A 24,044-nucleotide genomic window follows, 5' to 3' on the forward strand; every position below is an offset into this window, starting at 1 on the left:
ATAGCGCATTCCCTAGAAGACCCGTGAACGGTGAAACATTTCATCTTTGACCTGACCTGTGACGTCATCGGTGACCCCGAGGTCAATAAAATTTGGTTTCCTTCAACAAATTTGACAGGCCTTTCGAACGCCGTTTGAATTTTGCGGATCCGTCCAGTAGTTTCGGAGATACGAGGGGGGGGCAAAAAATAGCCCCCCCCACCAGGTCGCGTTATAAACAGACCCCACCAGGGCGCGGGTTAACGACTTTTATGTATTTTGAACAACTATTGTCTAACGCTTATAATGCCGGGTTGGTTCGTGTTAAATTATGTCTTGCTGGAGCGCAAGGCGTTGTTCGCTGACCGAACTACATGATGGGGTAAAACGCCCCAGTAGGTCGCGGGGCAAAAAGCCCCATGGGGCGTTTTACCTCATGTGTTGTTCGGACTACCCACTTCCTAATGTTCGGTAGCTGGCGAACAGCAAGTTTCTATGCATTTATATGTATTTTTCTCAGCAACTGTATGGCAAAGGAAGTGTATTGTTAACTGATTTGCATTGCAATAATTTATTATTTGGCCTTATGAGGCACGTGAAAAACCTGCTCATACAATAGTGTCATAGCTGAATACCTGATAGGATGGAAGGTGCTAACTTCAGTGCCGTGCCTCCAGCGGTCTAACGGATCTCTCATATAAGATTTAGCCAACTACCATGTTTAATCTTTAAGCTAGACTCTAGAGTATGGGGCTTCTTGCCTCAGGCCGTGGGGCGTTTTGCCCTGGGGTTGGGGCAAAATGTCCCATTTGCAGTTGCTTCACAAATCACTTCCTAGCTGGGAGTCCGATCATAAGTGAATGAATTTGAGGGGTGGAATTTAAAGTAAAATGTCCAAAGAACACATTGAGCACAAATTTGGCCTTCCAGGTGATGTAGCACAATATTTAGGTAGGCCTGGTAGGCCTGTGATAACCGTTCAGACCAATCTTTGTAACTCAACCCACAGGTGACTCTTTATTCTTTGTAACTCAACCCACAGGTGACTCTTTATTCTTTGTAACTCAACCCACAGGTGACTCTTTATTGTCATCTTACTGAGCAGTGCGCATGCAGGCAGGTGCAGACGGGCAGACGCATATGAGCAGTAGGGCAAATGCAGTGCGCAGGTGCAGGCAGACAATCATGCCCTATCCTTAGGGGTCCATGCAGCGCCACTCGAAGCAGCCGTCAAGCAGATGCAGGCGTGCAGAGACAGACAGGCAATGCATATGCAGTGAGCAGACACCACGTGCAGTGGACACACCGCGTCCAATGGATAGACACCACGTCCCGTGGATAGGTTCCTAAAAAGAAACAAAAACCAATTCGGTTTAACAAATATACCTGCACAGCATTGAGCATCATGCGGGGGGGGGGGCACGCAGCATACATGCCAAACCCATTTCAATCACCTTTGCATGACAAAGTCTCACATCTCATATTTATACATTGCATTTTAGTGACCTATTTACAAACTTACCAACAATAATGGCGGAAAGATTATCACATAGTTTATATCTATCGGTCCAACCAAGATCCATAGACTCAAAGCCTCAGTAACATCAGCCAAGTTTACTGCGCCAAAAACGTCAATCCTCACACGACGAAAAACCACATCCGGGCACTTCGAGCAAGAACTATAATAAAAACCTAACTCCTGAGCGGTTCCCTGTACGGTGGTGCCATCTCCAGGAAGGAAAGGAAAGCGATCACATGGTAGATGGCGCAACTGGGCTCACCGGAACGGTAAGTGCAGTGGCTGCGCTTACATCCTCCCCTTTGAATCTTCCTCGATTCAACACAACCAAAACGATCTTCAAACTCTTCACTGTTCAGATCCTGCCAGGATTTTCACCAACTTCGAAGCAGAACGACGCAGCAGCGTCTTACCGCGACGGACCACGCTTGACATTCCATTTCTGCCTTGTCTGTAGAAGTGGTAAATACTGGTTTCGCCATCTCTTCCAGAACCTGTCGGCAAGGTACTGGATCTTTCTCCATCGCTTCGTGTACACGTCATCTCCTGTGAACAATCCAGGTGCGATGGGTCCTCCTCGGAACAGCAGCAAATGATTCGGTGTCAGGGGATCGTAATCTCTTGAGTCTGTCGACACCGAGGTGAGCGGCCTGCTGTTGAGAATACTCTCAACCTCGCACAAAAGTGTGTGCAATCCATCGTCGTCCAAAACTTGCTGGTTCAGCAGGCTGTCCAAGATCTTTCGAACGGTGCGGATTTGTCTTTCCCATGCTCCGCCAAAGTGGGAGGCAGAGGGGGGATTAAACCGCCACTCTATGTCCTGCTTCAACATAGCCTCATGCACTTGAGACTGCTTCAAGTTTTCAAGTTCTGTCTTGAGCTCTCTTTCAGCGCCAACAAAGTTCGTGCCATTGTCGCATCTGATGAGTTTAACTGGACCTCTTCTAGCCAAGAACCGTCGTAGCGCGTTGATGAAGGAGTCCGTTGATTGACTGTCAGCTACTTCGATGTGCACAGCACGCATGGCCATGCAGGTGAAGACCACCCCGTAGCGTTTCACTTGAGCCCTTCCTCTCTTGACATAGAAGGGTCCAAACAGGTCGACGCCCACGCTGCTGAACGCTGGCTGATCGGGCGTCACTCTGTCTGCGGGCAAATCAGCCATTTCCTGTTCCATGGGCTTTGCTTGACGTTTTCTGCAGCTTGTGCACGTCCTCAGAACCCGACGCACGCTTGAACTGCCACGTATCAGCCAATACGACTCTCTCAGCTTCGAAAGCGTGTGCTCCCGTCCTTGGTGGCCCACTTGAGTGTGCGCGTGTCTGATGATCAAGTCTGTAACATGGTGACGTGCTGGCAGTATCGGTGGGTACTTCATGCTGTCCGAGATCGGGGCCATGGCCAAGCGACCTCCAACCGCCACAATCCCGTTCACCAGGACAGGATCCAACTGCCTCAGCTTACTCTTCCTTGGAAGCGTCTTTCCATTCTGGGTCTCAAGTTCTCCAGCACCCCGGGCTAGGGCTTGGAGCTCTGTCTTGAAAGGTTCTTTCTGTACCTGCTGGATGATCGTCCTTTCAGCTTCTCTAAGCTCTTCGGATGACAGCAGGGATGGGCCACTAACCGCTCGAGTTCGTGACCGGGTGACAGGACCTCCAGCTTGGCCATCTGTCTTGATCGTTCTTGACTGTAGAAACTTCTTGAACCGTAGCATCCAGGCTACCGCTTTCCTGAGCCGGTGCCAGTCTGAGTAGTGGTGGATGAACCTTTCAGTGGGGCTCTGTTCTTCCACACCACTCACAGTGTAGCACGCTCTGGGTCGAAGCACTTCGTCGTCTTCTGGTTCTAGAGCTTCCATGCCTTCTGGCAAGGCCGGCCACTCCTTCTCTTCCTTCTGTAGGAAGTCAGGTCCGTGCAGCCACCTGTGGTCCAGGAGTGCTGTAGCCTTTACCCCTCGGGAGGCGCCATCAGCCGGATTCTCTTCTGATGTGACGAATCTCCACTGTGATGGAGAGGACTCATCCTTGATGATCGCCAAACGATTGGCCACGTAGACTTGGTATCTTGCTGTTTCGTTCCTGAGATACCTCAGAACAGTTGTGCTGTCCGTCCAAAACGTTGTTTGGTCGATGTTGATTTCCAGCAGCTCCTTCTTGATGATGGCGTTCAGTCGAGCCGCTACTGCAGCTGCCGCCAACTCAAGGCGTGGAACTGTCATCCTCTTCAGCGGCGCAACTCGAGACTTCGCCATGACGATCGCGCAGTGGACCTGACCCTTGTCGTTCACCAGTCTCAGGTACGAGACTGCTCCGTATCCCGCCACGCTTGCATCGCTGAAGTGATGCAACTGGCAAGAAACAACGCGACCAAATCCATCCGGTTTGAGAGACCTTTCCACTTCGAGAGCTTCCAGCTTGGGTAGATCCTCCAACCATTTTGTCCAGCTCCGTTCTTGACTTGGCGTGATTGCGTCGTCCCATCCGATCTTGGTTGCAATCAGCTCTTGCAACATCAGTTTTCCGCACAGAACGAACGGTCCGGCGACTCCCAACGGATCGTAGACCGAGCTGATGACTGAGAGAATCTGTCGTCTTGTCACTGGTTCCATCCGTCTGACATTGACGCAGAAGCCAAGCGTGTCTCTTCCCAAGTTCCATTTGACTCCAAGAGCTTTCTTCACACTTGCTCCTTCCACCAAGTCGAGTCCCTTCTCTGTGACACGTTCAGCTCGATCTGTCGACGGAATCTCGTTCAGAGCTTCTTCCTTGTTGCTGACGTACTTTGTTAGTTCAAATCCACCTCGGCTGCACAGCGTCTTCACTTCTAGCGCCAGCGACCGTGCCTCTTCGACCGTGGGTGCAGAACGAAGGCAGTCGTCGACATAGAAGTTTCTTCGAACCGTCGCCAACGCCTCTGCACTGAAGTCATCCTGGTTGTCACGCGCAGTCTGCTGTAGAGCGAAGTTCGAGCAGCTCGGAGACGATGCAGCTCCGAAGATATGCACGTTCATTCGGTAGTCCTTGGGCTGCACGCTGACGTCACCCTCAGGCCACCAAAGAAATCTCAGCAGATCTCTATCCATCGGCGGTACTCTGACCTGATAGAACATGGCACGCACGTCTGCCATGAATGCGAATGGCTCAGTCCGGAAGCGCAGAAGAACGCCGAGCAGGGAACTGGTTAGATCAGGACCCTGAAGCAGCACGTCATTCAGGGATACATCACCGTACTTGGCCGCACAATCAAAAACGACTCTGATCTTGTCGGCCTTGTGGGGGTGATACACACCATGATGTGGGATGTACCACACACGACCGTCTGTCCTGTTCAAGCTTTCGTCTGACACCTCCTCAGCGAAATTCTCTTGCAACATGTTCTCCATGAAGGTAACATAGTCTTCTTTGAATTTTGTGTTCTCAGTCAACTTCTTCTTCAGACTGGCGAGTCTGCGCAGAGCCATGGTTCTGTTGCTTGGCAGCCTCACTTCTGCCGTCTTCAAAGGAAGCGCTACTTCGTAGTGGCCATCTCTCAGTTCGATACTATCTTCCACTCTCTGCAGCCACTTCTCATCTTCTACTGAGGCTGATCTTGTGTCGTCTGACAGCTTTTCACTGAACTCTGCGTTGTACAGCTTGTCGATCAACTCTGGTATCCCTTCCTCTTCGACCTGGACACGATTCGCCGTCACTGTACTTCTCTCGGTGTGTCGAACGGGACCATTGATGACCCATCCGAGCAGAGTTCTTGTAGCGAACGGTCCTCCCTCTTGGCTGTGGATGATCTCCCACGGCTCCATTGCGAGTGGGACGTTGTTTCCGAGCATCAGCTCCACTGGGGCGTCCACACGGGGAAGACGCACGTCCCCCAGATAAGGCCATCTGCTCACATCTTCCTGTCTGGGGATATCACTGTCGTCAACTGGAACTTTCTCCAGACTGTAGACCGCCGGTAGCTGCAGAACATGACGTCCTCCAAGGTCAGCTACTTCCAGTCCATGGACAACCTGACTGTCGATCTTGATCCGGTTCTCACACACGGTTGTAAGGCACAACTGTGTTCTGTTCTTGTCCTGAAGTCCGAGCTTCTCAAGAAGTGATTCCTGACAGAAGCATGCCGTACTTCCACTGTCCAACAGAGCATGTGTCGTCACGGATCTTCCACCCGACCTCACCACCACCGGTACGACAGCCAAACCTGTGTTGCCTTGATTGACACAGCCTGTCTTCACCAACTGTGGCTGTGGTCGATCTGAGCTCTTGACATTTGTTTCTCCTTTGTCTCTTGCATGGTCTTCATCAGGAGACCGCTGTGGTGTCTGACTCGGGACCTTGAAGTTGCCATCTTGATGCAGCAGCGTGACGTGGCGCCTGCCACAGATCTTGCAGGTGCTCCTCTGCTGACATCCTCTTGCCAAGTGTCCAGACTTCAGACAGCCGAAGCACAGACCTTTTTCTTGGATGAACTTCTTGCGCTCATCTGGCTTCCTCAGTCTCAGTGTCTCGCAATCTTCCAAAGCGTGCGTCTTCTTGCAGTAGATGCACTGATTCCGAACTTGCACTGACGTGGCCAGTCCATACTTTGTTCTCGTGCGCTGACTCTCCTTTGCGGTTGAGTTCGATCTTGAGGCTTCCATCTTCTGACGCCCATACAAGGGATTGGCTGCTATTCTTGCCTCTCTGTCCACAAACTCGACCAAGTCCGAGAAGGTGACTCGCCGTTGTTCATGTTCCATAGCAGCGTCAGCCAATCTTCTCCATCGATCATGGAGGTGGAATGGCAGCTTCTCCACAATCTTCCGAAGCGTGCGTGGATTATCCGTTTCTCTTAGACCAACAGGCATGTTCTTCATCACGCTGTCACAGACCATCATTGCGACTGCAAAGCTCTGCAGACTTTCAATGTTATCTGCCTTGATGTTCGGCCATACCAACAACTTCTCTATGTGCGCGGCGCTGATGTTCTCCTCATTTCCATACCTCTTTTGCAGAAGGCGCCGAGCTTCCCTGTACCCTACATCGGATGACATGAGCAGGCAGCCTCTCACAATCTCATGTGGTTGTCCTTCAGTGTACTGCTGCAGATAGAACAACTTGTCGTGATCACTGATGTGTTTGTCTCCAATGCGGCTGTCAAAGGAGCGAATGAATGAGAAGTACTCAGCAGGGTTGCCTCGAAACTTCACAAGTTCCGCTGGAGGCAACTGTGCCTTCTCAGTCACTTGTAGCAGCACATCTAGAAGCCTGGGCTCCTCCGTCACTTGCTCTGACTGTCCACAAGCTCCTTGACCCTCCTGGTGCTCATGACCTTGATTTGTGTCCATATTTTGCTGCAGTCTGAAATCCACAAGAGGCTGAAATGCAGGAGCCTCTACATTCAACGTCTGTGAAGTCTGAGGTTGCTCTTGAGGTGTAGCCAGAGCTCCAAACACCGATCCAGCTCGGCTCCCTCCACACTGAGCAAGTACCCTTTGTTGTGCTTCTTCTTCAGCCATCTGTGCCATTAGAGCTCCTTGCTGTTTCTTGAACTCCAGTTCTTGTATCATTTTCTGAAGTTTACTTTCTTCAGCAGCTTGACTTTTCAGGGCTTCCATCTTCGCCACAAGTCCTGCCTTTCTTGCTGCTGAAAGCATCATTTCTTGATTTGCAGCACTTCGCAGAGAACCAGCCAAACTTCGCTTGCCTGAGAGACCAGACAACTTTGACCCTTGCTGAGACGCACTGTCTTCTGGATGAACTTCATCAGTTGCAGCAGTCTCATCTTCCTTTGTCTTGCCTTGTCCCTTCAGTTCACTTCTCTTGACCTCGTCTGGCTTCACACCCTCTTCTTCCATGGCAGCATGAAGACGATGAACTAAAACAGCTTTAGTTCCTCTGAAGTCCAGGTTCCGACTCTCAAGTTCCGCCTTCAAGTCGACAATGCGCAGCTCTTTGATCGCAGCCAACAAAGGAAGGCCCATGACAAAGAAAAGGAAAATAAGGGAAAATAACTTCAGTAAGAACCCGTTGGGAACAGGGAACCAATCAGGTTACAATGTTCCTCTAAAGTGTCCTCCTTAATCCTAGAAATCAATCCAACGCTCCTTTACTGCTGACACTGGCTTAACATCCACACTCTATACATTACTTGTCACACACAATGCTAGCCCAACATCAAGCAGTAATGTAAAAGCAATGGTTATGCAATGTGACAGTGCAAGGCAAGGCACAGCTCAATTGTAACTGTAACAAGTAACTATTCTAGCCAAAATTCTGACAAGTCACAATCAGTTATCAGATACACCCAAACAATGAGCAGCACAGCTCCAAATGCCTATGCAGTAATGATCCTTAACTAACTCAGTCACCTTATTTCTAAATAACCAACAATGACCAAAATACCCTTACAGGAACAACCAGCGAACCAACCAATCAGCCAGCAGCAGGTCCACTAACAGCTGGCAGTCAGCCAAAAACAGAATAACTGACAACTGCTCACAATGCAGAAGAAAGCTACTCAACCGAGTCCGATAATGCCCAATATGCCACTGATCAGCAACCAATATGTCTTAAATGCTACCAGACAGGGTAACGCAGACGCAAGCAGCTTATTACCAAATTTGTAGTCACACCAAACCAAGTTACCAACTAGCAGCAAACACAAGGTAATTCACTGGCTGATCCCAAAATCCAATTGACAGCACAGCAAACACAATGTGCAGCAGCATTATTGTTGGAACTTTATGTGATAACCGTTCAGACCAATCTTTGTAACTCAACCCACAGGTGACTCTTTATTCTTTGTAACTCAACCCACAGGTGACTCTTTATTCTTTGTAACTCAACCCACAGGTGACTCTTTATTGTCATCTTACTGAGCAGTGCGCATGCAGGCAGGTGCAGACGGGCAGACGCATATGAGCAGTAGGGCAAATGCAGTGCGCAGGTGCAGGCAGACAATCATGCCCTATCCTTAGGGGTCCATGCAGCGCCCTGCGCCACTCGAAGCAGCCGTCAAGCAGATGCAGGCGTGCAGAGACAGACAGGCAATGCATATGCAGTGAGCAGACACCACGTGCAGTGGACACACCGCGTCCAATGGATAGACACCACGTCCCGTGGATAGGTTCCTAAAAAGAAACAAAAACCAATTCGGTTTAACAAATATACCTGCACAGCATTGAGCATCATGCGGGGGGGGGGGGCACGCAGCATACATGCCAAACCCATTTCAATCACCTTTGCATGACAAAGTCTCACATCTCATATTTATACATTGCATTTTAGTGACCTATTTACAAACTTACCAACAATAATGGCGGAAAGATTATCACATAGTTTATATCTATCGGTCCAACCAAGATCCATAGACTCAAAGCCTCAGTAACATCAGCCAAGTTTACTGCGCCAAAAACGTCAATCCTCACACGACGAAAAACCACATCCGGGCACTTCGAGCAAGAACTATAATAAAAACCTAACTCCTGAGCGGTTCCCTGTACGGTGGTGCCATCTCCAGGAAGGAAAGGAAAGCGATCACATGGTAGATGGCGCAACTGGGCTCACCGGAACGGTAAGTGCAGTGGCTGCGCTTACAAGGCCTATGTAGCAAAATAGATTATCTGGGGCCGGGCGTCTTGCCCAAGGTCTTTACCTTGCGTCTTTATCCTTCATTATACCCTACGTACATTTGCTATATGTACTTTTGTACGTGACGTACTTTTGTCCATACGTTTACGTACTTTATACCCTTACGTACTTCTGCCATACGTACTTTTGTCCGTGACGTACTTTTGTCCATACGTACTTTTTACCCTACGTACATTAGCTATACGTACTTTTGTCCGTGACGTACTTTTGTCCATACGTACTTTATACCCTACGTACTTCTGCGATACGTACTTTTGTCCCTGACGTACTTTTGTCCATACGTACTTTTTACCCTACGTACATTAGCTATACGTACTTTTGTCCCTGACGTACTTTTGTCCATACGTACTTTATACTGTACGTACTTCTGCGATACGTACTTTTGTCCCTGACATACTTTTGTCCATACGTACTTTATACTGTACGTACTTCTGCGATACGTACTTTTGTCCCTGACGTACTTTTGTCCATACGTACTTTATACTGTACGTACTTCTGCGATACGTACTTAAATCCTACGTACTTTTGCTTACGTACTTTTGTCCTACGTACTTTAGCGATACGTACTTTTGTCCGTAACCCCAGTGAAACACAGCTGAACAGCGAATCGCAGTGAGATACAGATTAAAAATAAGGAATTCACAGCAAAGCCAACATTTGAAAGGAAATAAATTGTGTCAGATTTTTACAAATCACTAAGCTTTGGACAGAAGGGCAGCTTAGTAGCACAAAGAGCTCATATTGTGAGCTATGGATGAAGGTTTGTGCCTTTTAACCCTCGCCCGTATAGGGGGGGGGGGTCGAACGGACCCCCCCATGGTTTTTCGCGAATAACTCGCGTAAAAAGCGGCCGATCGCGACGAAACTTTCAGTACCCTCGCGTTCATCAATTTCACACCTACCCTGAAAATTTCATACCCTGACCCAAATCACCTTTGACCTGTAACCTACTTTTCGAGACCATGTTTGGCTGGAATCGCGATTCGGCGTATGTCGGCTCGCATTAGCCGCGCGTTTGCAGTCTTTTCGTGGTTTCAAGCGTTCAAACATGTGATATGATGTTGCCCCCATGCATTAGGTGGGTGTCAAGGTCACCTGAAGGTCAGGTCAGGTCATTGACCTTTGATGACCTCGGTTCACTTTTTCGAGTTTTACATGTTTCTAGGCCAGTTTTTGGAGCTGAATTCGAATTTAGCAACCACACTGAAAAAATATAAAACACTGGTCGGGTGTTTTATCAGTGTATTATGGGTGTTAAGCACCATTAATGGTGTATCATGACACTAATAGCAGTGTCATTACCCCGTTGAACACCGTTATTGGTGTAATGGCATTGCTTGAACACGGTTTAAGGTGTCACATGACACTTGAAATAACACACTTGGGGTGTAATCGAGGTGTCTCAACTCCCATCTAACACCTTTTTTGGTGTTACAGAGAAAACATAACACCCGTTAGGTGTACTGAGGGTGCCATGTCATCCCTTAAACACCGTTTAAGGTGTCACACGACACTTGAAAAGCACACTTGGGATGTACTCGAAGTGTCGTAGCTCCCATTCAACACTCCTTTTGGTGTCAAAGAGAAAACAAAACACCCTCTGGGTGTATTGAAAGTGTCATGTCATCACTTAAACACCGTTTAAGGTGTCACACGACACTTGAAAGAGCACACCTGGGATGTAATCGAGGTGTCGTAACTCCCATTCAACACTCATAGCAGTGTCATTACCCGTTGAACACCGTTATTGGTGTAATGACATTGCTTGAACACCGTTTAAGGTGTCACATGACACTTGAAATAACACACTTGGGGTGTAATCGAGGTGTCTCAACTCCCATCCAACACCTTTTTTGGTGTTACAGAGAAAACATAACACCCGCTAGGTGTACTGAGTGTGCCATGTCATCCCTTAAACACCGTTTAAGGTGTCACACGACACTTGAAAAGCACACTTGGGATGTACCCAATCGAAGTGTCGATCCCATTCAACACTCCTTTTGCAGGTGTCAAAGAGAAAACAAAACACCCTCTGGGTGTAGGTATTAACCCGCGAGTTGCTGGGGGGGGGGCGTTAAACGCCCCCACTTTTTTCGCCGGGCCACAGCATAAAAACGGCGCGCCGCAGGCGCGCCAAATTTTGGGTACCTGTAGGGAATTGATTGAAGTTTATTGTGACAACGTTTCAAAAAAATCGGTCGGAAAATTTTTGAGATATCGAGGTTATAGTGACGTCATGATTTCTGAGTTTTCGACCAAAAACGGCATATGTTCAAAAAATCATATAAAATCACAGAATAGACATACAGACATGCCGTAAACGCTATTAGACTGCCAATACCATGATCAATCAAATGGCTATCTTCGATTATTGATTATCGTTCCGCATTTTCCAAAATCTTGAACTGAATCTTGGCAATTTTTCGTGACCTCTTCACGACCATGATACATGAATTTCTTAAATTGAAGTTTTTGAGCCAAACACGTACACATATGATAAAATGAATGTCACCATCGTGTTCTACGCCCCAAATTACCTATAAAACATGTGTCACAGGCTGCGAATATCAGTTTTGATTTTCGGGGATATGTGCCTACCCGGTTGACCTGACCTTGACCCTGACCTATGCTTGACTGACCCCTATATGGAGCCGACACTCTTGTAGGCCTTATAGGGTGGGTTGTGCACCGTTTTGACAGACTTTATGGCGAGAGGCGCCCATTGCGAAGTCCTGAAGTCCATGCTACTGAAAGCCCGATTTCAGGTGTTTGACCTGACCTTGACCCGACCTGTGACCTCAAAATTCAACTTTAAAGTACTTATCTGAAGCGTCTCGTCGCGCTCTTTCGTTTGCCGCCTCGTGCGTTTCGCTGCGCCTATTGGTTCTCGAGTTATCGGCTGGGGGCGTTTAACGCCCCCCCCCCCCCCAGCAAACGGTGGGTGGCGAAATACCCCAGCAACTGCCGGGTTAAAAGTGTCATGTCATCACTTAAACACCGTTGAAGGTGTCAGTGACACTTGAAAGAACACAATGATAGGTATCATATCACATCACATCACAATGTAGGTATTGAAGTGTTATGAAATGTAAGTGTTAGCTAGTATTATCGTAGGCGTCTGAGCCGAAGGGGGTCTGAGCCAGGGGATGACTAACACCGTTCGTATTCTCTTGGTACTTCATGTAGTTATAAATGTTATTGTTTAGCTGGGACAGAGACATTCTAGCATAAAAATATTCAAATTACCAGCTTCGTTTATTAGTTACGGGAGCTTTCGAAAGACGTTCGTCTTTCTTCGTCAGCCTGTCTTTGCAGTGTCAGACACCCTTGAAATTCCCTATGGGTGCAGTTGGGTAGATGGCGCTGCTGTGCTGTATGGTGTACAGAGTTTGCATTTATATTCTAATGGACTTGCTTCAACTACATCAAATAAACAAATCCACGATAATAAATAAATAAATTCATATACAATACTTCAAAGAAAACGCGTCGGGAAAATATTGGGAACATAATGCAGCCCTAGTAGCCCATGTTCAACCGTTGGCTTCCATGCGGCCGGCCGCCATACTAGTTTGAAACGTGCGCGACTGCGGGCGGAGGCGCTGGTGGGATTACGGTGTGTTGGGAGTATAAGTGTGTGCAAGTGAGTTAGAAGTGATCGTGAGTGGTGTTTTGGTACTCGAAGAGCTCCAGTTTTAGCAAAGGTGAGCTATTCTTGGCTAGCAATGGCACTGCTGCGGATTCCGAAAGACTGGAATCCGCAGGATTCCGAAAGACTGGAATACTGGCCGCTGGGGGGGGGGGGGGGATGGCGGCATACTCCCGATAGGGGTTTTTTAATATCCGAAAAATATATCCTCAGATTTTTTTCTCTTGTGTTGGTGTGCAATTTAACACGCACCCTGCTTGGGTATTTATCCGAATTCGTAACCCCACTGGAGAGGGGGAGGGGGTTGGATTCTGCTTATTTCTATTATGCTCCGCGTATCCGTGCTGCTAGACTGATTTGCGATGCAATGTGGTGGCATTTGTTCCCTGCAACCTACATTCTGTGTGTAATTTCATAACGCTGTATCATATAGGTATGCATACAACTTATTGATTCCCCTATTGGGTACAGGGTGTCAGGTACAAATGCATCACTGGTAGTTTAAATGAATTGTTGGTAATAACAAGGTTGAATAACACCAATGATGAAAGTGGGTGTTCAGTTTATCACACATGTGAGCGTCATTCCCTGCAATGTTAGTGTTTGTTATCAATTTTACACCATTACGAGTGTTACTAGGGTGTCTTAACAGTGTTGAAGTACACCCTTAATGGACGCCTGAAGGATGAGCTTAAATTCCAAAGGGCGTTAAAAACAACGTAACCCGAAGCTGATATTAAGGGAGCCTTAGATTAGGTCAAAGGTCAGGTCACCAAAGTTCATCGAAGGACAAATTTTGCCTCTTACGCCACTTGTTGACGAATCGGCGAATAACTTGTGAACGAATAGAGCTACAGCGCCGCCGAAAAGTACACCCAGTAGCTCTTTCAACGTTTTTTTGTGAGTGTGAAATGCGTCCTCAGATTTGATCTAAGATCAACTAATTGCCCTACAGAGGAGAAAACCCATGAAATAAACGGTTTTACAGAAATTGTTTTCTGCAGCAATTCATTTGATTCAAAACCGACACGACATTTAATGTTCCGGCATCGTGTTCCTCGATTTGAGACGCGTCTAATTAAAAAATAAAATGACCGTCAAATGTGATTTTGAAAATCTGACCAAGGGTTATGGTGATGACCCGACCAGAAAGGTCATGTTACAAATTAGTCGATTAGTATTGTCGAGCTGAACACATCTTATGTGTTTTCATCGCTCTAGCTCTATAAAAAGTTACTGTAAAAAAAAAACTGAATAGTGGATAGTGGATACATGTCATGACCTGATAGCACGTCTTGGGTATAAATAGAGTCACGGGTGCAATTTTCCCATTCAGTGTGTAATGTTTCTCTGTTATTCAATGTTTGGGGGCGTTAAGTATGACTTTCGTCCAAAAGAACACATTTCAATTTGTTCCCGTTGACTTATGCATAATGTTTGCATTCTTGACCTTACAGGTTACAGATATCAAGCTTCAGAGATACGTATTTATTCATGCTGTTAATCTTATCAATCGCCTAAAATTTGAAAGTGATCACTCAGATAGTGTAGCATTGGCGAACAAACTCTTAATTTTCTGGGATGAGGTCACTTGATGTGGCCTGGTGACCTGACCTTGAGCGACCTGGGTATGAATTTTAACATGTGCAAAAATCTTGGACAAAAGTGGGCAGGGCGCCGCCGTTTTTTTAAGATCTGCGAAATACCGCAGGAGGGGGAGTGGTGTTCATGTTCAAACACCTCAAGCCCGCCGCGGAGTCATCCTATACTTGTTTCTGTAGTCTGTACGTGTTTCTATTTCTAAGTGTCGTCCTTTCGTGTTTCTCCAGAATATGCCTCCCTGGATCTTCCCAGATGCCGCCTAGTGAGAACCCAGCGGAGCTTCACTTATAGGGCTGCATCCGCCTGGAACGCCCAATTAACACGCAGTTAGACTGGATAGCACCGGAGAGGCCCAAGTGAATCACCAGCGCTGTGTTTTAAACAAAATGTTTTAGGTCTTGCAATGTGTCTCATTTTTAACCCTCGCCCATGTAGGGGGGGGGTTGGTGCAACCCCCCCCCCTGAGGTTTTTCGGAAATAGTGCAAAAACGGCGGCGCGCAGCGCCGCCAAATTTTGGGTACCTTATGGGGCAAACCTTGCGCATCTTTTGATAAAAAAAAATTGACCGGGTCATGTCAGGTCACGGAGTTATGACGTCACAAAGGGAACAGCCTCCGGCCGGATTTTCACAAACTGAGTGCCAACGCCCGAGGTTTCCTGCCGGTGGTACGGACATCGGTTGATGGATCGTGATGAAACTTCCCATGCATGTTGGGGCAAGTATTGGCTATCATATGGTATAAGAAACTTGACCGGGTCAGGTCAGGTCACGGAGCTATGACGTCACAAGAGGAACAGCGTCCGGTACTATTTTTGAAAAGCGCCCGAACCACTTTTTTGCTAATTCTTGTCACCTCAATGGGAATATGCAGCAATATTAGCTTCTATAGGGAGCAAATGGACCTTCCAAATCCAAAAATACAATCAGATTTCAAAAATTTAAATTTTGATTTTTCGAATTTCTGCCGCCGACTGTGACCTTGCCGACTTCCGGCGCTCCCAACGCGCCATTTTTAGAGCTAGGGAAACGAAATACATACCAAACGATAGAGAATTGATCAAGGAACACGATAGTGAAGGTTTCAAGTCGATATCTCCCACCGTTTTGCCGCAATCGCCGCGGAAAGTTGAAAAAAGTCTATTTTTCCGAAAATTTGACCTTTGACCGGTCAAAAGTAGGTCAAATGTTGACCTAGGACCAAAAAATATACCACCAATCGCGAGATCTCGGCGAGAACAATCCGTTGGTCTTTTCCGCTAAGCTCTACGACGCTCCGTTTTCAAACGCCAAGGGGGGGGTCGCACCAACCCCCCCCCCCCCCTGCATGGGCGAAGGTGGCAGATCGCCGTTTACGGGCGAGGGTTAACCATGCTTTTACCAGTGTACAATGACTGAATTCGTAATACCCACCATGTGGAGAATTCTAATAAATGACTCTGACTCTGACTCTGAAAAGCCAAGAACATAAACATTTTCATGGAGCAAACGGTCTTCGAAGTGGAGCTCACTTGCCATGTACCCACTCAAGTGCGCTCCGTTTTCAAAGAGCTGAAGCAAAGGGCAAAGAGATAGAAGGGCTCAGAGGTCAAGCTTCGGGCCGCGCTGAAGTGAACAGAGCTGTAAAAGGTGTGTGTGGCGAGGGAGGGGGGGGGGGGGTAGGCACGACAGGCGATTATGAACTGCGAAGTGTGTGAATAGGGCTAAAGAGAGCTAGCGTCCTACGGCGACCTCGGTGAACACTGAACTGATACGGACTTAAGAGGGAGGAGGGGGGCTGATATGTAGTAGACATGTGCATGGATCCGAGTGATTGATCCATGATCTCAGTGGATCTTAAAGCAAACGACAAGCTTGGATCTATAATCCCATTGTATCCCACGTAGAAAATGTATCCTGAATCTCTGAATCTATGATCTCATTGCATCTTATAACAAACCAAAATCAGGATCTGAGATCCGATTGAATCCCACCACATGCAACCTAATGAAACCATGTTTCCATGCGACTGGTTTTGAATTTTGAATTTGAATTTGCGTTGTTTTAAATTTTCTCCGTGTACCAACTGCGCCACTGGAGCCGCCCATATACTCCATGACACCCACAGGGTGTCATGGAGTATATGGAGCCTGTGGGCTCCCTGTGGGTGTCAACTTGGTGACACCGTTATAAGTGTAAGCAGCGCTGTGACACCTTTAAATTACACCCGTGGGTATGCAGTTTAACACACACCCAGGCGATTATTCCCCCCAGTATCCCTATGGGTGTCAACTTGGTGACACCGTTATAAGCGTTGTGTTGTGACACCTTTAAATTACACCCGTGGGTATGCAGTTTAACACACACCCAAGCGATTATTCCCCCCAGTATCCCTACGGGTGTTATCTTGGTGACACCATTATAAGTGTAAATAGGGTGTCTGAGGGGAGTCGAAACGCACCCTTGTCTGGGGTGTATGACACCACAGTACAGAAACTGGACACCCTTAGGGATAGTACAATGGTGTATCTTGACGCTCATATAAGTGTTATCTGACACCTTTCAAAAACACCCGTGGGTATGCAGTTTAACCACTTACACCGTTAGCAGTGTTTTAAATTTTCTCCGTGCATATGAACATTTACGAAGTAGTTTTGGTGCCTTCGTAACATGTTACGAAGCTGTCAGAGGCGGTTGCCACCTACTACGAATACCCTTACAGGTTGACCTGACCTGACCTGACCCGACCTGGCCTAAATACATGAAGACATCATCTGTGATCAAAACTAACATATTCGTGATCAGCACCCCGAAAAACCCCATAGCAGCCACACTTAACGACGTTCTAACAGGTCCCGATTTTCCCGCCTTTGGGGTCATTGACCTGACCTGCAAGGTCAACCAATGACCTAGGACCTTAAAATTGGGTATCATCGACTTCCTCTCGTCACGGGCAACACGCTCGTTTTTTCCGCGAAGCTCTAGCTCGATCAGGGGCGAAACGGCAAGGGGGGTCCAACGGACCCCCCCCCCCTTATACGTTCGCGGCTGGAAAAACACCAATACGGGCGAGGTTTAAGTTATTCAATGTACATATTCATAGGCGGCGGAACGGGGAGGGCACCGGGGCACTGTGCCTCCTTTGATTTTGGCGTTTTAACATTAGCCCTATGGGCGTTGCATGGAAAGAATGGGACCAAAATTCGGCAGTGCCCCCCCCCCCCTTAATTGAAGTTGTTCCGCCGCTACTGCCTGTATTGTCGACCGAACTGAGCAAATTGACAAAGTTGCACGATGACTCCTTCAGACAGTGTATGCTGTATCAAAGCTCCAAGCTGTGGACCGCAGTCCTCAAGCATCACAGCCGTCCCCGTCAGGTCAGTTCACACTCGCCGGGACGCTCTGAGAGCCCTCGACCTCAGAGTTTGGCCGCCCTCGGCGCTGTCGCCGTGTATCGACCCTCGTCTTTGTGCCGTCCAAGTGGCAGGTCGCCGTCGGGCCACCAGGACACAATGAGACAATGCGGCCGGGCCCGCCTGCCTCGCTGCTGATTGCTAATGTCGTTCCTGTCCGCGACTCCCGTGCCGAGCCGGGACAGGAACTCCATCGGCATGCATCAGTGCCGCTCTTTGGGTCTGCGCGACTGCCATCTGTCGGCGGGGTGGCGAACTGGGTGGGCCCTGGTGGGCAAAGTATAGGTATAGAACAGCCTGGTGGCAGAAGCGGGAAGCTGCAGTACGAGCTTGGATTGCAGGCAATGTAGGTAGCGCGGCTGATGCCCGAAGAGCCTGAAAGAGGGATCCAAAGGTGCCTTGTGGGCCGTGGGCGTGTGTTTTATAGAATCGAGAAACTGCAACGTAGGTTGCAGCTTGTTGTTGTTAAGTGTAGGTCGTAGGCTAAGTTTATAAAGGTTAAGCTAGTTATGAGTATCTATTTATTTTTTCTAATTTGTACGTTTTAAAAATAAAATATTTATATCTAATCTAACCAACCTAACCTACCCGAACATCACCTAACCTAACCTAGAACCTACATTCTACAACCTTTAACCTACAACCAACAACTAAAAGATACTACCTACGTCCTACAACCTACAACAAGAAACTACAACCTGCGTTGCAGTTTCTCGCCTACTATAGAATATACGCGTCTTGTGGTGGTGGCCACTGCACTAGCTAGGGCCGCGTGCGGATTTTTTTTTTCGTTTTTCTCCACCGGGAAATACTCCTCGGACCGTTCGCGCAGGCTTTCCCGGAATATGCGTGAAAACTGTGCGTTTACGTATTCCAAATTAACAAAAATATATTTATACATTTATTGCTTGTTGTTATATGTTCATTTTTACGTTAATTATTCTCATCCAAAATTAATTTATAGTGCACACCAAATAATAATAAAAAACAGTGAAGAACAACCGTGTAAAACCGAAAACGTATCAATCGGTTGTTCACATCATATTATACAAATCAATGGAATCTTTTGATGAGAAAGAACGCATATAATTCATCATACACCCTTACATCATTTCCATGGCGGCAGCCATCCTGCCGAAAAACGGGCGTGACACGCCTTCGGCTTTCTCACCGTTTTGCGGGATTCTGCGGGATTCTTCGCGTTTCGCGCTGCCCGAACAGCCACTTTTGTGAGGAATTCCACAGCGTGGAAATTCCACGCGAAATACCGTTTGTTCGAACGCAGCCTAGTTTTTTTTTTACCTTTACCCTTCCTCACTTCAACAGCAGAATGACTCATCTCTATGTGCCCATATTGTTTGTCTGTCTGCCTGTTTTCTTGGTCTCGGTGTCTATGTGTCTTGATATCTCGATCTCTGAGCTTTGGAAGGTTTCATATACACCGTTATCACCTCCGCCAAATTCAGAGCGGCGGCTCCCCCAGTGATTAGTCGTGGGTGGTCACTGCAGCCCTAATGCTGACAAATAACCCACAGGCTATAGTGGAAACAAATAGTGCCCTGCTGCGTGAATTGAATGCGGTGGCACGGTCCTGCCAGGTGTGCGGTTATATTTGCGGCGTGGGTTCCATCAGGCTGTACAGCTGCTCGACTAATTCATACAAATGTGCCCCGGGGCCGGCTCCTGTTTCATTAGGCGGCCTCTCTGATGAAGACAAACACTCACGACTACTGAGAGAGACCATTGACCGAGTGAGGGCAGTTCTGAGCAGCAGAAATGAATTAATTAAGAGACGGCTTACGAGTATTTGTCCTGAGTGTGCAAAGAAGAAGCAAACTTAGTGACTGAAGATGCCTTTTCTTGAATTGGGTGTGCCCTCCGCGTTTGATTCTCATTGCTTAACAATTTTTTATTTTTTATTTTTAAAAACGATTTTATACTGTCTACATAACAGATAACTGTCATTTAGGCATGATTTTTTTTTTGCCATGAACTACATGAATGATTCTTATAGAAACCACGAGACTTTCGAGCTCTGTGTTGGATCGATTAACGTGGAAGGATATAAGTCCTTAAACTGTTCTCAAAACAGGCTATAACTTTTAGATTATCTGGATGTCAACCTCCTGCGAAAAAGAAGGTAAGGTCAATAAGCTCAATGAATAGCTCCATAGACGCAACAAAGCAACGAACTCTATAGCTTCCTATGCAGAAGCATACGAGAGAAAGCAACGTAAAAAAAGAACAGCATACACAATACACATTTCACAGTCATAATAACGCCGAATTCGACCGATCGTTAGATACCTTACAAATGGTGTCGTAGCTCGATGACTGTAGTACAAAAAACAATTGTGAAGCTTCACTGTTAACCGGGCTCTTAATTGTTCAATAATTGTCTATACGCCTTCCACGGACTTGAATTTCATTGTTTATCTACTTTATCTTTTGCGAACATTTTTGTCCATTTACCTCAGCGAGGGACAGTGTTTTGGAGAAGCCCTGCATTCCGAAAGCTGCCATTTGAGCTTTACTTTGTGAGGGTGCGTGGCAAATATCCCATTCGGAATTAATGACCATTTCTCCATTCTTTGCCACCTTCACCACCATTCATCTGTCCACTGTACGCACATGCGCACGTGCTCGCGGTTTGAACGCGGCGCCCGAGCGGCGGGGGTGGCGGCGGCCGCTCCGCGCGACGATCGATGACTTTCGGCCTGTTGCTCCTCGACTGTCGGCCTCCGTTGCTGCCGACGGCAGTCGACTTTTGACCACCGACCCGACCGGACCGGGCCTGACCTGACCTGACCTGACCGGACCGGCGCGGTGGACCGTGGTCGGAGAGTAGAGGAAGGGAGAGAGGAGGAGAGAAAGGGAGAACGGACTGAATGTCCGAGGGCAGTGACTGCTTAGAAAACTGCGGTTGACTGGAGAAAGACTGGAGCTGATCGGAGGATTTTGAAGGGCTGAATCTTCGATTACTGTGGCTTGTCTGGACCGTCGCTGATTGAACATTGACACTTCGGACAGAAGCTAACCCCGGTTGGATACAGTGACGGTTCGGAAAGGCACAACCAGTGTTTAGCGACTGCTGAACTGACATCTCGTGATTAGCTCTGATCGACTGATTGAATGGTGACTTGAGCTGTGGTGATTACAGTCGGCATCAAAGACGTTTCATGGACTAATCTTGTTCGAAGTCTGTAGTGTCGCTGATCCATTGCTCTGCGGATTCGAGTGACTGAGAGTGGTGCCTTGAACCTGGTGCAAGTTGTACTGCAGTTTTGTGCCGATCTGCTCCGGCGTCGCAGCACAGGTTTCCCCGGAATCCTAACAAGGGTTCTCGGGTGCCATCGTGGGTCCAGTGATTCATGACTGTCCCTGATCGGACCGCGGCGAAGAAGAACACTGCAGCCGACATGCAACAACAGGATGAGGTAGGACTACAACTCGGGCATTTTTCATGTAAAATTGTGACTGGGGTCGCCCAAGACCTCTGCGATTTCCCCTGAGATAACCCTAGTCAATCCCCACTTGGTAGCAAATGTTAAAGGCTTGTATACCTAGTTTTGCATTTATAATTGAATTAAAATGAGTGAATATGTTGAATTCCCGCAATTCCCTCCCGTATATTATCAAGTGCTGGAACATATCGAACCCGGCTTTTTACCACCGTCTAGATGCCCTACTTCTACGCAACTACGGAACTTATTATAAATTGAACTTTTGAATATCTTATCATTTTTGCGAAGCTGGAAAAATGGATGAGGGTATACATTTCGCTTTGATGCGCTACATATTTTGTGAAATTTGTTCACTTGTATACCCATGCCATCTTCCATTTTCATATTATCACTCGTAAAATTATTCTCATTTTACGAATAGGATGTAAAGCGTTTCACGGCTGCATGCATTGGCTTGCTCCATTTCTTCACGATAAAACAACTAACAGACATTTGAAAATCTCCTAAGTCATATTTACGCTTCTAAAATTATCAGCTGTAAGCGTACATATTGTGATGCATTGTCATTTGTCACACAATTCCGATAACATTTTGGCCGAGCGTTTCAGCCTGAGACTTTTGCTTGGGTTATCGATAGATCGTCCTTTGATTTACAAAAAGGAAATACGATGACAAAAGACTCAAATAGTGGGCTGAATTCTGAAACTTGAGGCGGGCGAATATTTTCATCTAGGAAAAACTGACGTTCGGGAGAAAATAAACAACGAAGAATGCAGAGCGATGATTTATGCCTCAGTGAAATGCGACGAGCTCGAAACGCGCGCAAAAATGCGTCGTTTAAAAAAATTGTGTTTTAGTAAAGATACAAGATCTATATAGGTAAACCACGAAGTTGTTGCTACTGTGTCGGCCTCATACGAGTTGGGAATACCTACTGCTTGAACCTCTTGCTTTCCTTGTACAACCAGTTCAAATATTTTATTAAACTTATAATCAGCTGTTTTGTGAAATAAAAACTTTTTTACACTGCTTGGCTCAGAGTAAGTTGCTATTTTCCTTTGTAAGTGGAAAATTGGAAAATGCTTATGCTGCGAACACTTAATTGAGCTTGGCGATTACCGAGCTAGAAATTCACTGAGAAATTATACATATCCACAGTTGCGTACTAGTGATGTCAGTTACGGGAAATCGGAATACCGATACCAAACCAAATACCAACCAAAACCGTGTGAAAATACCGAAACCAAACCAATTTGGAATCATAATGAAAATACCAACTTTTTACCAATTTTTTAGCCTCTTATACATTAATGAGGGCTCATGATACCAACAAAATACCGATTACACTAGGATTGAAATACCAAATACCAAGTTGGTATCGGTTTGGTATCGGTATACCAAAAAGTTGGTATCCGATTGACATCTCTATTGCGTACGATAACTCAATTACAATAGAAAACATAATTTGTTTATTCTTGTTAAATTGTTCGCATGTATGACAACAGTTATGTTACTTTGGTTAGAACATCGAGCGACTTCAATTGAATAACCCAGTAAACTTTTCTGCAATAGTTTTCCGCAGGGATTTGTTCAATTTAATTAACTCTGTTCCCCCGTTCCTGCGCCATGGAAGTGCGTCGGCGGCGCTTCCCCAGCCGGTGCGCGCCAGATAGGAATTCCACTCCCACACCGGCCACCGGCTATCCTTTCAGTGTGCGCCGGACTAATCCAAAACGACTGAGCGGATGGCACCGCTCGATCTATTGGAACTCCCCACCGCTTTGGGCGCCGGGTGGCCGCATTCATATTGCTGGGTGAGCGGTTTCCGATGGCCGCTACAGATATCGGGTAATAGGCCCACTGGCTTTATGGCATATGACGGCGCGCATTAATTGACGGCTGGGTAGTTGATGGCTGCAGTGACAGTCGGCGCGCCGGTGATGTGCCTCATTTTGCTGGCTGTTTGGCGCCTCCTGTGTGCTTCGAAATTCGATGATGAGGAGAGCGATTTATGCTGATGCTACTTACATGATGTTTACTTGAATTCAATTCGGTCTACGTCATCCTGGTTGCTAACTACCTAAATGTGCTTCGCCTGCGCATTGCGATTCATAATCTCATCCGCTTAGACACACTACATAGCGTCACCCCTACCGCTCACTAGGTCAATGTCTAACGATCACCGCAAGTGTGACACATTTTCCCCCGATGTATCGAGGGGCAGGGGTGAGGGGAGGGGTGGTTTACAGCGCGCCCCGGTCACCACTGCCCCGGCTCCGCGTGACCAAAGTAATGACCCTCACCCCAGCAGCGATCAATGCCTAGCCCCGTGTGCCCCGCGCGCGGTCAGCCAGCAGGCATGGCAGGTCGATACACATCTGAGGTGCCACCAGACTCTGCCCCGCCACTTATCCTGCGAACTAGTAAGGAAAGTATGCTGTACGGTTAGGACGGCAAGGCGGACGCGATATGCTGAGGATTTTGGTTGCATTCTTGTCGGCATTGTGCTTTTCGGTAAGGCCCACTGTTTCAGATGTCATGTTAAAGGTAGTGTGCCAGCTTTCTTGGACCGTATGGAGTTAATGGCCCAGATAAGGAGAACCGGATTTTTAGAACTTATCCATACCTTCAAAACTCATGGAAACGTCTTAAATTCTTCAAATTTTGAGTACCCCAGTGCGAAATTCGCCCCGACGGGTTGTCGGTCGTACCCCAACCACATTTCACACCACTATGAACAATAAATGCACACACTGAAATCGCTATTACCGATATGCTCATCCAATCAAGTTTCGATAAACCCGTTCATCATCAT

General features: G+C 47.3%; 1 protein-coding gene across 4 annotated transcripts in view; it reads left to right on the top strand.

The window, feature by feature from the left end:
* LOC122369806 (inactive dipeptidyl peptidase 10-like) overlaps nucleotides 1–24,044 on the top strand; it is a 121,129-nt gene that overhangs the window by 48,750 nt on the left and 48,335 nt on the right. The window contains exon 1 of one of the 4 annotated variants that reach the window (XM_043344826.1): nucleotides 21,034–21,202. The exons of the other annotated variants lie outside the window; for them this stretch is intronic. Within the exon in view, the coding sequence (XP_043200761.1) occupies nucleotides 21,137–21,202 (66 nt within the window). The 5' untranslated portion in view covers nucleotides 21,034–21,136. Of the gene's footprint in view, nucleotides 1–21,033; nucleotides 21,203–24,044 lie in introns of those variants that run through there. 4 annotated transcript variants of the gene reach the window in all.

This window comes from Amphibalanus amphitrite, unplaced genomic scaffold, assembly GCF_019059575.1.
Source record: "Amphibalanus amphitrite isolate SeventyFive unplaced genomic scaffold, NRLGWU_Aamphi_draft 001074F_arrow, whole genome shotgun sequence".
In the NCBI taxonomy this organism is placed as follows: domain Eukaryota; kingdom Metazoa; phylum Arthropoda; class Thecostraca; order Balanomorpha; family Balanidae; genus Amphibalanus; species Amphibalanus amphitrite.